A 14,277-nucleotide genomic window follows, 5' to 3' on the forward strand; every position below is an offset into this window, starting at 1 on the left:
GCCTGTTCACACCCGCCAAGAAGACGACAAGAGCTGGGCGTTTCTTATTCTCCTGCCTTATCTTGAAATCAAGCCGTCTGGGCAAGCCACGGGCTGGCTGGGCACATGTCAATCCCGTCTTGACTTTTGCCTTCCACGGCCCTGCCCGGCTTGGGGCTTGTTTGTTCAAGTTCCTGGTTTTGGTCGTTGGTTGTTGTGATGTTTGTTGCGGTGTTTTTGGTGTTGGTATTTGAGTGAGGAACCGAGTTTGGGGCTCGGTCCAATCTGGCATGTCATTCAGGGCCAGGGCTGTGCCAGTATTTATGGCTGTCAAATCTGCCTTGGACACAACATGAACCGAGCCATGCTTGTGGTGACCGATCTTGCGAGACATTGTTCGTCGCTGTGTTGCGCTGTCTCGCCTTGCTCAGCCTTTCACTTCAGTTTTCGAACACCGAGAGATTTCTCAAGCTGGATGATTCTGTGTCGCTGATCCCGTTCCTTCTCCGCACTCCCCAGTATGCCCCGTCTTTGGCCCATGTCGTGCCCCTGGTGTAAAACATTAGCGGCCTCTGTCAATCCCTCAATCCCGATTTTAGTGTCGGGTCTGCTTATGACATCCACAGATAACCGCAAGAATCCACAGCCAGGCCCGATTGATGTCGAAGAATAAGTTATCAGGATATATATCGCTATCGTTATCAGTCAACATCTCGGTGTTATTCCTACGGAGCCACGATAAGAACAACAAAGATACGATATCCCCAAGCTCGTTGGAATGGATGAACATTCACACGCAGACACACAGTGGCAAGTTGAGGTTACAGTGGCTGGCTACCCTTTCACTGCCTTCGGTCGCTGGAAGAAGCTAGTGGGGCCGCCGTTATGCATGATGGCATTCCAGCTTTTGGTCATTCTGACCACTCAGTATCGAGCAGTGCCAATCCCTCGCGTGCTCACGGTTGGTGTTCTTCCCTTTCCAGCTGTTTGGCCCATGATTTGGGGTCCAGGGTTGGGGTTGGCTATGTGAAGGGAGTTCGTCCCTTGTTCATCTCCCCCGCACGGGACTTGGGACGATGCAACGTTCTTCTCGCAAGGAATTGGAGATTCCGCATGTCAGCCACCCGCACTCGTGTCTCCCATTCGTTCACCGAGTTGGTCTCTCTTTTCTCACCCTTTCGAATCCGGTGCAGTGTAACCAGTGCAACACAAACCGGGACAGGAAAAGAGAGCCGCCTTCAGCTAACCCACTCCATCACCCCAGTTCCCCCCATCTTCCATGCTACGATATGGACAAATGGAGGTCGTCTTATCTGCCTGGATAACGCTCAGCGGCGGCCCAGGTCGGTACATGGATTGGGACACAGGGACCCGGGCTTCGTTCCTTCCCCATGTGAGCTTCTCGGCCGAAGATTATAAGTTCCAATCTCCTGCGTTCCCTTGGTCGTCATTTCCTCGGTCTAGACTTGCGTCTCATATTTTTCTGTCACACGCTTCTGTTTCCTGACCGTCCCGTCTCTTGTTCTTCCCGGTTCCTTCAACGGACGGACCTGAACTTGGTCGGATCCCCTCTTACTTGACATATACTCCCTCATTTCCAAACTACCTAGATCAACTGTCACGACAACGTCAGGAACAGCACCGATAGAGTTGGCCCATCATGGCCTCCAAATTCAACTTCCTCAAAGGGAGGAGCGACGAAAAGACTACACCAGCCTACGGCCAAGACGAGGGTATTGAACGCGACATTAGTTACAGTAGCGATAACAATGGTCGAGTCGACGAGGATGGCGAGAGCGAGGGTCCCGATGATCTCCATCGTGGCATGAAGCCGCGCCAGTTGAGTAAGTCTTTTCGTTCCCCAGTTCCAACTGGTCACAACCAATGGCTAACATGGGTCTTGTCCAGACATGATGGCTATCGCTGGCGCCATTGGCACCGGTCTCATCATCGGCACCGGCACTTCGCTCAAATTCGGACCCGCCTCGTTGCTCATCGGCTACATCATCATGGGATTCATCGTTTACATCGTCATGGTTGCGCTCGGCGAGATGGGCGCATGGCTGCCGCACAAAAAGTCCTTCTCCGGTTACGCTTCGCGCTTCGTCGATCCTGCCTTCGGTTTCGCTACGGGCTGGAACTACTTTTTTAAATACGTGATTGTGCTGCCCAATAACCTGACGGCTACGGGCATCATTCTGCAATACTGGAAACCGGACATCAATGTCTCAGTATGGATTACAGTGTTTGGTGTGGCAATCATCGCTGTCAACGTACGTTTCCCTTCCCCGGTGTTGGTTGGTGGGCGCAAAGCTAACAAGTAACAGCTCATCCATGTCGCATTCTTCGGCGAAGCAGAATTCTGGATGTCCCTCATCAAGGCCCTCGTCATCGTCATGCTCATCCTCCTCTGCTTCATCATCGCCCTCGGCGGCGGTCCTAACCACGTGCGCACCGGCTTCAAATACTGGCGTGACCCTGGCGCCATTGCCCAGTATTCGGCTTCGGCAGGCGACGACAAGGTTGTCATCCAGGGCGCCACCGGCCGTTTCTTGAGCGTCTGGGCTTGCATGGTCCAGGCCACCTTTGCCTACCTCGGCACCGAGCTCGTCGGCGTCGCTTTCGGCGAGACCCCCAACCCCCGCAAGAACGTTCCCCGCGCCGTCAACCAGACGCTCATGCGTATCGTGTTCTTTTACATTGGCGGTATCATCGTACTGGGCATGGCCGTCAAGTACACCGACCCCTTGCTCGGCGCTGTTAAGAAAACCAGTGGTCTGGCTTCCCCCTTTGTCGTGGCGGCCAAGAACGCTGGTATCAACAAGCTCGACGACGCCGTCAATGGAATGTTGCTCATCTTCACCGTGTCGGCCGCCAACTCGGATATCTACCTCGCTTCCCGAACCGTTTGGGCTCTGGCCAAGGACAGACAAGCGCCAGCGATCATGATGAAGACCAATAAGCGCGGTGTGCCCATCCCAGCCGTCATCCTTTCATCGCTGTTTATTCTTCTGGGCTACATGAACGCCACCAAGGGATCCGCGCAGGTCTTTGGCTACTTCGTGTCTCTTGTCACCGTCTTTGGTGCCCTGAACTGGGTCGCCATTCTCGTCTCGTACCTCTTCATGATCAAGGCCATGAAGGTGCAGGGCGTTCCTCGCGAAGCCATGCCGTACAGGAATATTTTGTTGCCATGGGGTGCTCCGATTGCGCTGTTCCTGACGATCTTGATCATCGTTTTTAACGGATATGGCGCCTTCTTCCCGCATTTCCAGGTGGACAAGTTCGTGACGAGCTATATTGGCATTCCCGTGTTTTTGATCAATATCTTGTGGTGGAAGCTGTTTAAGAAGACTAAGAGGGTCAGGCCTGAGGATGCGGATTTGGTGAGCGGGAGGAGGTCGTTTTAAGATCCGATAGGAAGAGTTGATGGGATAGAGGGGAGGAGAAGGATACGCTATGGATGCATTGAGCGTTGCGATGTTTTTTTTCGCGAAGGGAAACCTGGAAGAGAGGAGACGTTGTAGATACCCCTGAATGAAGATGTGATGATCGCTATTCCAAACTCAAATCGTGCCAATTGCGTATACTGTATAAGCATCTTGGTCCCAAGATCTCCACGACTTGTATCCTGCCGTGAAAGTTGGCTTGCATTCTCAACAAAGTGGCAAACGTTGCTGCGAGCCTGCCCCCTAACATTTGATTGCTTTCAAGCTGATGCTGCGTAAGGAAAATCTGTGTTTTCAAATGAATCACACATGAGTCGGAATGAGACTCTCAATGATCTTCACCTGCTGATGTTGCTGCTTGGTGTTCAAACGAGTTCATGTTGAATGCCAAAATTGGGGTGTCAATCCGAGTTCCACAAACCACAGCACCGAAAATCATTGAGGGATTTTCCCTGCTATAACCCTGACCCTTATCCACCTTCCCCGCATGAGCTCCAGTCTTGGGAATGGAGTCGCAACTTTTTTTCGACGTCGTGCAACACTTCCTCGCACCTCTTATGATTTTGTCAAGCCCGACCTCTCTTGAATCCAACTCACCTCTCATTTCAACGACTCATTGAGCTGGAAGAATCAAACAGTTTTGCATGAGCAACTCACCTCACCGGTCCTCGAACAATCAGCGTATCTGGGCGTTATCTTATCTCCCGCATCCCGCATCCCACATTGCGTCATCCGTCTTTTTTGAGCTTCCGTTCGGCGCTGCCCAATTGACCGGTCACGCCCGATCACGATCTCATCCCCGCACCCGCTCCCGCTCCAGGCTCAACATTGCCGCCCCTTTTAAGCCCCCGTTACTTCCTAGCTATCCACGACTCGGTCTTTCGTAACCTACCTTAGCCTTCAATAAGGTAATCGTTACTCAAATTCAACTTCATCAAAGCCAGCACCAGCTAAGCACCTTAGCACCTCGTCAGCTCATCAACTTACAACCTCACCATCTCACGAGCTCACCAACCGGAACGCATCAACCCCGTCGCCCACCAAACACCTTTACAAACTCATACCCTAGAAAGAAAGCGAATAACCCCCAAACCAAACCCCTCAAAATGCCTCGTCCTCACTATACGACCTTTTCCGCCTCCGACGGCGCCCTCCTAACCTTCATATCCTCCCTCCCCATCACCTCCCCAGATCCAAACTTCATCCCTACTTCCCCCATCCTGACCTTTTCCGGTCCGACGGGTACCAAGACTAGCGGCGCAGCTCCAACGGGCACCGTCGACAACAGCGCGAGCGGCAAAGCAGGTAATCGTGCACGCAGCGCATCCAAAGCCTCAGTCATTGCCGGGGAGGGACCGAATTATTCGCGCTTGATTTTGCTGTTGCATGGGTTCTCTGGGTCAAGTGAGTACTTTGATCGCAACTGGGAGGAGTTGAGTAAGAATCATTGGGTGGTGGCTTGGGATATGAGAGGGCATGGGAGGAGTGGGTTGAGGAAGAGGAGACCCGGGGTTGAGTATGACGCTGAGGAGGGGGGTGATGATGGGGAGGAGGAGGGTGATGAGGAGGGGGATGCTGAGAAGGCCAATGAAAGAGAAAGAGATCTAAACGCCGAACGAAATGCGGGCAAGAGAGATGAAGGAACTGAAGGCCAACCTAAAACAACGAAGGGTTCGGAAGGAGTCAAAGGAGGGAAGACTGGCCGCAACAACAACGACAAAAGATACGACACTTACTCAGGCGGGTATCACGTCGCCCGCCTTGCCACAGACCTTCACAACCTCCTCTCCTTCCTCAAAACCTCCCGCCTCTCCTCCTCGCCCTACAACCCCAACAACTCCATCACCTCCCCGCAACCCCCCCTCGAAACCGTCGCCATTGGGTGTTCCATAGGCGCCGCAATCCTCCAAAGCTACATCGAACTCTTCACTGATTCCGCCTTCAGCGGTCTAATCTTCGTCGACCAAGCCCCCCTCCAAGACCGTTCCCCCTTCGGTCTCGACGGTCCCTGGGACGCTAGCAAAGCTCATAAAGGCTGCTATGACGAGCGCACAATGCTGGGCGCGCAGGCGGCATGGAACCACCTCCCTTACTCAAAGGAACGGCACGATACCCATCTTGCGCTTGTCGACGAGTGCTTGGGTTACAGATACCGCCCTCTCCCTACCGACAGAATCACCGACGAACAAAAACAGCAGGACGAAGACTTTTTTACAAGAATCTCAGCGCAGTGTCCCTCGGGGGAATGGCTAGCTAAGCTGATAGCTGATCACACGCGTTATGACCATAGGGAGGCATGTGAGGGGATTAAAGTGCCGGTGCTTGTAATGGGTGGACGGAGGAGCGGATGTTTTAGTTTGGAGGGGATGGAGGAGGTTGTGAAAAGGGTCAGAAAGGGGGGGAATAAAAAGGCAGAGGTGAGCTGGTTTGAGAGTGGGCATTGGTTGTTTTGGGAGGAAGCGGTGAGGTTTAATGGCGAGGTTTTGGATTTTGTTAGGAGGTGTTGGAGTGAGTAGGAAGGGGAGTTGGTTGGGAAGGCGGGAGAAGAGAGAGTGAGGGCAGGATGGATATATAAGCGATGAGTTGATACAACTGGCCGTCATAAGCCAGAGAAGAGATTTGTTAGTATTACAATCCCTTCAACCCCTTCAGTTCAATAACACTCCCCATCCCAATCCCCCGCACAAGTAGCAGCACCCTCAATAGCCAACCTCTTAGCCTCCCCAATCACCTTCCCCATCTCACTCGAAATCGACGAAGCACCACCACCAGTCCTCAACTCCAAAACCCCCTGTCTCGTCTCCTCCATGCCCATGCCTGGAAACGACATGACAATCTGCCTAATACCCACAATCTCCATGGTCACATCCCTCGCCTTTTTCCGTATCGCCTCCTTCGCTTCCCTCCCAAAGGCCGGATACTGCAGATCATCCACCTCCACCCCACCAAGTTCGTCATGTCTCCATAACCCCAGAACCTCCTGCAACTGATCAAACAGATTACTAGCCATCATCATCACCATGAACATGTGCAACGTAACAGCCTTGTCTGTTGGCGGCGCATACACCCCCGCTACTCTGAATGGTGGCAGTCTCACTGGCTTCAGCCCCTCGTCAAAGTGCGGAAGGGAGTTCCTCTTCATGCACTTGCGCATGTGACTGAGCATCAGGTCGTAGACGTCACATACCCTTTGCGCGCAAGACAGCAGTAAGAGGACAGTGGCTTGGTCTTGCGCCAAGGGCACTCCTGTTCCGGTGCGATGAACGGTTGGGGCGTTACCTGAGAGGGGAGCGGAGCGTGGGTAGAGTTTTCCGACGATATCGATCAGTTCTTGGGTTAACTGGAAGGTGCGGTCGATTGCTAGCAGCCGCTTCTCTAGCACGTCGATGCGCAAGACTGGCGTGAGGGTTGGCAGGCCGCGGTTGCTGTAGAGTTGTGGAACCAGGCAGAGGTGTTCGTACAAGGAGACGTTGAGGTTGGCTAGTTGGCGGACGGGGGAGTAGGGCGTCAGGGCTTGAGGGCTGGAGAAGTCGACCGAAAGGTTGGAGGAGGGAAGGAAGCGGACGGGGTCGATGTCGTTGTTATTCGATGAGTTGGTCGTGAGGTCGAAGGAAAGCTGAGGACCATGTGGAGGGAAGAGTGGGTCGGGAGCGGGACCTGGAAGGAGAGATTTGTCGAAGTCTAGAAGAGACCAGCCCTGGGATGGCGGAGGAAGAGGGTCTGGGAGGAGGAGGAGGCTGTCCCAGTCTATGCTTGTGGTGGTGTCAAGCGAGAGAGGGCAAATGTCGGTACAGGTGGTTGATGGATCGGAGGATGAATCCGTCGAGGACTGTTGCAACTGGAGGTTGCTGCCATCAAAGTATGAGGAGCCATAGAAGTCCTGGCGTAGATCGGTGGCATCAAAGGGTTGTTGGGTATCTGTTGGTGTGGCAGTTGTGCTGGGTGCCTCTAGGGGGTTGTCCAGTCTACACGACGAAATCTCCCCCTCCACGAAGGAACCAAAGTTGACTTCCGAATTCTCCGGCACCGTTTGAGCTGTCCTCGTTAACGCCGGGCCAGTGGAGGCAGGCGTAGCATCGGCACTATCGACAATGTCGCGATTTGGAGGTGTATGCTTTTTGGGAACCTTGGCGGACTTTGGAATCACGGTTCGGCGCTGGCGTGGGCTAAAGACGCAGGGCACCTTGGCGCGCTCGCAGCGGACACATGGCTTCGATGATCCATCTGTATCTTTTGTGGTCTTGTCTTGTCGTGGACATCGCAGTTTCTGGGAATGACATCGATCGCATGCCAGTCGACTTTGGAGGACTGTTTTGCGAGGCATCGTCAATAATGTGCTTGATGCTGACAACGATAGAATCATAAAGGCGAAGACGATGGGACAGAAGCTGGGGCCTTGTGTGTCGGAGTTAGCTGTACTTCTGTACCTGTCTTTCACTGTGGCCGTATCAGGCAACCGTCAGTGGAGTTGCAGTGCTGTCAGCATTAGCGATCGAGGCGCTGGCGATTAGCGAGTATTGGTGAGCAGGGGACAAAACGCCGAATGGTCGTTAACGCCGAACGTGGTCAACCAATTGTGAGGTGGAGAAAAGCCATTGCGAGCCAACGCGGAAAGTCAGCTTATAAATGAGGAATCTTGGCTGGGGAATTGTCACACAAACGGCGCATTGCAAAGAGAAGGAAGGAAGAGGCCGTCTGCATTGCGATTGACAGAAAGAGGAAGGAATGGAAAGAGAGAAGGACGAATTGTGACCATCAAGGTACCCGTACCCCGCCGTTATCGTTATCGTCTGGGGAAAGTGGAGCCCTTTGTACTGCTCAAGGCGCTGAAGCTCGGACCGTCCTTTCGCTGCTTTCCATGCATCTGCCCCTCATCCGACAGGAACACTTCGGAGCTTCCTTCTGAACTTCAACTTTTCGCAACATCTCCATCATCACCAATGGCTTCAGGAAATCCCTCGAATCACAAGCAACCGCAAACATAGCTCACCGCTGAGCTGGAAACAACACCAAAGGCGATATTCCCACGAAACGATGGCCGATATGAGATACGCGACGCGATGAGCTAGCCAATCCCATCTGCTGGAGGCGCAGCTACAGACGCCAGACGCGGCCGCCCTCGGCGCTACCAATGATCAAGACCTGCCCCACGACGCCGTCAGCTTCACGTGCATATCAACAACCATCATGATTGCAGAAGCCAAATTATGGATTTATCCATGATCCCAAGACATCCCATCTCCCTTGCCGGTCATCGACATCCATCAACGACAACACAATGGCGCCCGCCCTTTGCTCCAAGTGCTCGACCCTGCGCTTCTACGACGTCTTCAACGACGATGTGGTCTTCCACCCGGACCTAAACTCCCTCGTCCAATCGGCCAAAAAGTGCGAGAGCTGTAACTTGTGGTGGACTCAGCTTCAACGGGACTGCAGCACAGAGGACATCGCAGCTTGTCTCGCCCGCAAACTTCCCACCCATGTTGCAAAATCAAGCAACAACGGCGACTTCAAGATCTACCTTCGCGGCGAATGGCACCCTGCAGGCACGGCCAGTGTTCCCGACCAGATCTGGCTCTCCTGCGGCGTCCTTGTGTCAGCCGCTGGCCACGATGCGCCAACCAAATTGCAAACCCATCTGGCCGTTTTTGCTGACCCTGCTACCCCCGCCGGCGCCTTGTTTGCGGGAAGATACAGCACTAATGCTCACAACCGTGAATACTACGCGACGTTTGCCAAGGGGACGTTGAACGCTTGTCGCAAAACACACGGAGTTTGCAACCAGGCTTCCCCTCCTACACCAAGACAGATGCCTACGAGGGTTATCGACGTTGGAGATCAGACCTTGCCTGCCGCCAAAAGGGTGACTCGAATCGTCTTGACCAAGGATCTGAAGCAGCCGCAGCCTTATACGGCCCTGTCTTATTGCTGGGGCAGAGGCACTCAAGCGATGCTCAACGCCAAGAACTTTGCCGACTTCACCAAGCTCCTCCCCGAATCCAAGCTCAGCAAGACCCATATCGAAGCCATCGATCTCACTCGCCTCCTTGGTATCCGATATCTCTGGATCGACGCCCTCTGCATTATTCAGCGAAACCAAGAAGATTGGGAGTTCGAGTCCAAGCGCATGGCGTCGGTCTATGGCAATGCCGAACTGACTATCATCGCCGGCCGGTCTGCCGATAGCGGTCTCGGCTTTGTGACAAACGATTACCTGACCAGCAAGAATCTTCCAAAACCGGTTCCAATGAAAACCGGTCCTCATCCACATACTGGCGAGGGCCCAGATCTTGGAACTGTCTACCTGACAATCCAACGCTCCAAGACTGTCGGTCCGGTAGATATGAGAGGCTGGTGCTTCCAAGAAGCCCTTCTTTCCAACCGCTCCCTCATTTTCGGGAAAGATCAGGTATCCTACCAATGTCGCCTCCACACGCGATACGAAGACGGATGTGTAGATACTGATGTCTCCAAGCGAGAACAATCTCTCACCTCTCTCAATCCCGGCACCAAACCCGAAGTTTTGAGGAGATGGTATCAGATGCTTGGGAGCTTTACACCCCGAGCCTTGACAGAGCCGCATGATATCTTTGCTTGTATTGTTTCTGTAGCCATGATTACGCACGGCATCCTGAAGGCGAGATACTTGGCTGGATTGTGGGAGTGTGACATGCCGAGGGCGCTGCTCTGGAAATCACGCTGGAGTTATGTCAGTCGCAGACACTTTTTACCCATTGAGAAGCCGCTTGCATCTCCGTTCACCGAGCGCAAAGGCGAGATCCCAGGCAAGCCCGTCATCCGCGCTCCTTCCTGGAGCTGGGCCAATGTTGCTGGTGAGGTATTCTGGGATACCAACCCTCGCATCGAGTCCAAATGGATGGATCCCAAGAACATCCACATTAAACCGCGCGATCCAAAGGGGTCGTGGACCAACCAGCGGGGGGCAGGGAGTCCGGATGTGCTGTACATGCCCTCACTGGAATTGCAACTATTCGTTAAAGCCGTCGAAGTTCGCTGCACCAATGTCCTCAAGAAAAAGACGCCGTTGACGCCAGAGGGAATCATGATGGAGTCGATCAAATCTGCACCGAGCGCAAAACCTGCAACGGCACCAAGTGGACCGGCAAAACCTAGTTACCTCGCCCTTGGCTACTTTGACTTTCCCAGCGATCCAAGACCGGCCAACATCTGGTGCTCACTCGTTGTCGCGCATGAGGGTCTGTTGCTTACCCGCGATGGAAAGGGCAAGTTTCAACGTGTTGGGTGGTTTGTGGTGCAGGATGGGAAGCAGTTCGATGGCGTCAAGGAGATGGCCGTGGACTTGGTGTAGAGTGCCGACTTCAGGGTCTGTTGGCCGATTGTCGCCCACTCCGGCGCCCTTGCCGTGGTGGATGGCCGAATCAACCATGGCCCCAGTCTGTATTTAGTCGAATTTCACGTGTGTTTTCATCTGCTTTGCCAGTCAATCCGTGTTCACCGTCGATGACCTTGATCATGTGTTCTTTCCCTTCCAGAGTCGGCATCCCGAAAAATCTCAAAGTCGAGTGTCAAGTGTCGATGGCGCCGTGATGCTTGGCTGTTAGTGATTGCCCGCAGTACCCATCTCTCCACTAACATCAGTACATGCAGATCAGGGTATCATCGCTTCCTCCACTGCTGCAGAGTAAAATTACCCTTGGGATGCCAACTGTCATGCTGCCACGGTGCGGTGCATGTCACAAATCTCACGATGCAGTAGCGTTATTGATCGAGTTGATTAGCTCCAGTTCCGGGGTCGTTGTCGTTGCTACGAACGAAACACTTTCCATCAACATCACAGGCTGATATCTTCTCAAATTGGGAACATGTACAACAAATGCAACCCCTTATGCCACCTGTATGCGGTGTACCCACCCGAGCCAGAGGACCCTGGGGTTGCTCGCATGTGCGTGGGAGGTGCATCTGCGTCCACATTGCAGTGCAGTCCACATGGCGGTTGCCTCACAGGGTCTTTTGGGGACGGACCAATCTTGACCTCGATCGAGTTTGGGATATCGTAGCTTGTCCCAAGCAGAATCCCGGGACCGACCTGTAGATTTTGGGTTGCGGCTTATTTTCTGAAACACTTTGCAATTTCCCTTGGCGTGTTTTGGGGGTCCATTTCCTTTGCCGCCAAGCGGTGGACATTGGACCATGGAGTCGGGTCGGCATGGTGTTGTTGTCTGGTTGCCTCACCATGTCCATGACATCTGCTGACGCTTTCTTTTATCTGATGAGAGTAAGAGTAAACAACCCCTGTGCTTTTCCCGTCTTCTTCCTCCCCGGATCTTCGGGGTTCTACCTCTTGACCCAAGCTTATATCGTTTCCTTCAACATCGACCGGGAACATCCTCAAACCTCAAAGGGTCTCAACCCTGGCCGCCGTTGACCCGTACGAAAGTGTTTGATCCTCCAGTCGCCAAGTTGGTCGCATATCTCAGGACCCTTCTTGAAGGACACAACAGTCAAACTCAAAAGTCTGGACAGAAAGGTCACAGCAGGGATGCTTCCATCCCAGACAAACGTTTATTATCCGACTGGCGAATCGGAATATTGAGACGGCTTGGAAACTCATCACCATCCATCACAGTCCCACCCCGTTGTGTTGTGCTTGCACCACCTGGACCTGGAACCACCCTTCTCGCACTGCTGCCGATGTGATCATCACACTGCACTACACTACAGCAAGCATCAGCACCAAGCACACCGGCATAGCGCAGCATAGCATAGCATCACCATACAGCAGTCCATCCAGATTCAGCATACAGCATCCCGACACAGACAGACTCGAAACAGGAAAGAACAACCAGTGCTATGCCAAAGCCACAATCACACCCTCGATACCAAGCCGTGGTGAGGTCGGAACCATATCCGAGCAATACTAGCAGGACCCGTGGCGGTAGTAACCATGGCGGAGGTCGTGGGAGTATGGGTACGGGGAGCATGTACCAACCCGCGGGGCCCGGGTCAGTGAGCACAGCTGCGGGAGTGACACCCGGGGTTTCACCGGCGCAACAACAATCAGCGGCCCCACAGCCGAATTTCGGGTACGGCCCGAACACCGGGATTGGGATCGGCGCCGGGTCTGGGATCGGACCTTCGGGAATGATAAATCTTCAATATAGGTCCGAGTTTCCTGCGATGACAACAACATCCTCGCCACAAACAATACCTCGGAATTTTGGTCAACAATCGTCACCGTTGTCGGCGTCGTCGACTTACTCGTTGCAGGGGCCGAATCAGAACAACAGCAGCCCCTCTTCAGCGCCAAACTTTCAGCTTACAGGGTATCAGCACCACCAGCCGCTGCAACAACCGCTACAACAACCGCTGCAGCATGAATCCTTACAGCATCATCCTCAACACCAACGACACCAACAACAACCTCAACACCAAAACCCCACTATCGCGAACCAAAACGTCGCCCACCACCAACCAAACCATTTCCGACCGCAATCGCAACAACACCAAAATCAACCACCACAACAAAATCAACAACACCAAGTCCATCAACCACCAAACCAACCGCACCCACACCACCCACACCACTCACAGCCCTCAAACCCCCATCCCCACTCCCCTTCCCTCCAAGTACACAACATAAACCCCACAACGCCCTGGACCCCGCAAGAAGACGCCCTCCTCCTCTCCTCCCGCTCTTCCCACCTCCCCTGGTCCGAGCTCCAAAGACTGCATTTTCCCGGCAAGACAGCCAACGCGTGCCGCAAGCGCCACGAACGTTTGATAGAAAAACAGCAAGCAGAGGAGGAAGTCGATGAGGATCGACTGGCGAGGATTGCGGGCGAGTATGTAGCTATGAGAGAGGAGATGTGGAGGGGACTTGCGGAACGGATGCGTCTGGCTGGGGTGGATATGGGGATTAAAGAGGTGGAGGAAAATTGTTTGGGGTTGGGGGTGGGGAGGTTGAGGGTTGGTAGTAGACAGGGGGGACGGAGGAGGGAGGGGAGGAGGCAGAGCTCTTACCCTATTGCGGCTGGGTTGGGGATGGGAACTGCATCGGGGATGGGAGCTGCGGCGGGAATGACTGGGACGGGGGCGGTGTCGACGACGATGCCGATGATGCTGGGAGCAGGCCAAGGACAAGGACGTGGTGAGGGACCAAGTCAGGGACAGAGTCAGGGTAATGCAGAAGAAGGGAGGAATTATACGCATAGTCCTGTGCAGATGGGTTCTACAGGGACGGGAACGGGGCAGTCGCCGACTGGACCAGGACCGGCATCGGCACCAGCTCCGGGAATGATGGGGATGGGACACGGCATGACAGTCGGAATGGGAATGCTACCACCGCAAACTGCACCACCACTTACGACACTAGTGCCGATATCTTCTTCCACAACCGGACATGGATTTACATCTACTTTACCCACGCCATCAGCGCCGGGGATGGCTGCGGGTATTCCACCGCCACCGCTTTCTCTGATGCAACAGCAACACCAACCCAGGGTGGCTTTTGGAGGGTATCTTAACGGGCGATCAAGTTCGACTGCGAGGAGACAGACTGCACAGTCAATGGGCGGGTCATCTACTTCTGCGTCACCGACCAATATCATCAACCCAGCCGGGGCAAATGCGAGCTATCCCCAAGTTAATGTCCAATGGCACCAGCACCACGCCACGAATCAGGATCAAGGGGTAACAGGTTCACGAACAGGGACGGGGGCGGGGATAGGAGGTTTTGGGCATGGGCAAGGTTATGCCCAGGCAGCGCCGGTGACGGGAGCAACGAGAGCGTCGTGGTCTAATGTTGGGACGTATCCTCCTTCATCGTTTGGCTAAGATGGAACGAGAGGGTCCATGGGTTCGGTTGGAT

At 53.9% G+C, this 14,277-nt stretch overlaps 5 protein-coding genes across 5 annotated transcripts; 4 read left to right on the forward strand and 1 right to left on the reverse strand.

The window, feature by feature from the left end:
* Positions 1 to 1,433: 1,433 nt before the first annotated feature.
* On the forward strand, positions 1,434 to 3,539 carry SMAC4_09323 (uncharacterized protein). The gene is made up of 3 exons (XM_003343840.2): positions 1,434 to 1,823; positions 1,888 to 2,252; positions 2,307 to 3,539. The coding sequence occupies exons 1-3, from the start codon at positions 1,640 to 1,642 to the stop codon at positions 3,387 to 3,389; spliced, it is 1,632 nt and encodes a 543-aa protein (XP_003343888.1). The 5' UTR covers positions 1,434 to 1,639; the 3' UTR covers positions 3,390 to 3,539.
* A 995-nt stretch (positions 3,540 to 4,534) lies between these two features.
* SMAC4_09322 (uncharacterized protein) lies at positions 4,535 to 5,944 on the forward strand (the record flags this gene model as incomplete). The annotated part of the gene is made up of 1 exon (XM_003343839.2): positions 4,535 to 5,944. One exon carries the CDS (start codon positions 4,535 to 4,537, stop codon positions 5,942 to 5,944), a length of 1,410 nt encoding a protein of 469 aa, XP_003343887.2.
* A 137-nt stretch (positions 5,945 to 6,081) lies between these two features.
* SMAC4_09321 (uncharacterized protein) lies at positions 6,082 to 7,753 on the reverse strand (the record flags this gene model as incomplete). Its single annotated transcript, XM_003343838.2, has 1 exon — positions 6,082 to 7,753. The coding sequence occupies exon 1, from the start codon at positions 7,750 to 7,752 to the stop codon at positions 6,082 to 6,084; it is 1,671 nt and encodes a 556-aa protein (XP_003343886.1). The 5' UTR covers position 7,753.
* Positions 7,754 to 8,680: 927 nt separating this feature from the next.
* Positions 8,681 to 10,876, forward strand: SMAC4_09320 (uncharacterized protein). Its single transcript, XM_003343837.2, has one exon. It carries the CDS (start codon positions 8,707 to 8,709, stop codon positions 10,756 to 10,758), a length of 2,052 nt encoding a protein of 683 aa, XP_003343885.1. The 5' UTR covers positions 8,681 to 8,706; the 3' UTR covers positions 10,759 to 10,876.
* Positions 10,877 to 12,260: 1,384 nt separating this feature from the next.
* SMAC4_13598 (uncharacterized protein) lies at positions 12,261 to 14,243 on the forward strand (the record flags this gene model as incomplete). Its single annotated transcript, XM_066091495.1, has 1 exon — positions 12,261 to 14,243. The coding sequence occupies one exon, from the start codon at positions 12,261 to 12,263 to the stop codon at positions 14,241 to 14,243; it is 1,983 nt and encodes a 660-aa protein (XP_065946710.1).
* Positions 14,244 to 14,277: the final 34 nt, after the last annotated feature.

This window comes from Sordaria macrospora, chromosome 4 (assembly GCF_033870435.1).
Source record: "Sordaria macrospora chromosome 4, complete sequence".
In the NCBI taxonomy this organism is placed as follows: Eukaryota; Fungi; Ascomycota; class Sordariomycetes; order Sordariales; family Sordariaceae; genus Sordaria; species Sordaria macrospora.

Excerpts from the sequence above, each read along its gene's own strand:
- SMAC4_09323 (XM_003343840.2), top strand. The coding sequence starts at position 1,640 with ATGGCCTCCAAATTCAACTTCCTCAAAGGGAGGAGCGACGAAAAGACT. Across the intron at positions 1,824-1,887 it reads CATGAAGCCGCGCCAGTTGA|ACATGATGGCTATCGCTGGC; the intron begins GTAAGTCTTTTC and ends GGTCTTGTCCAG. Across the intron at positions 2,253-2,306 it reads TGGCAATCATCGCTGTCAAC|CTCATCCATGTCGCATTCTT; the intron begins GTACGTTTCCCT and ends AACAAGTAACAG.
- SMAC4_09320 (XM_003343837.2), top strand. The coding sequence starts at position 8,707 with ATGGCGCCCGCCCTTTGCTCCAAGTGCTCGACCCTGCGCTTCTACGAC.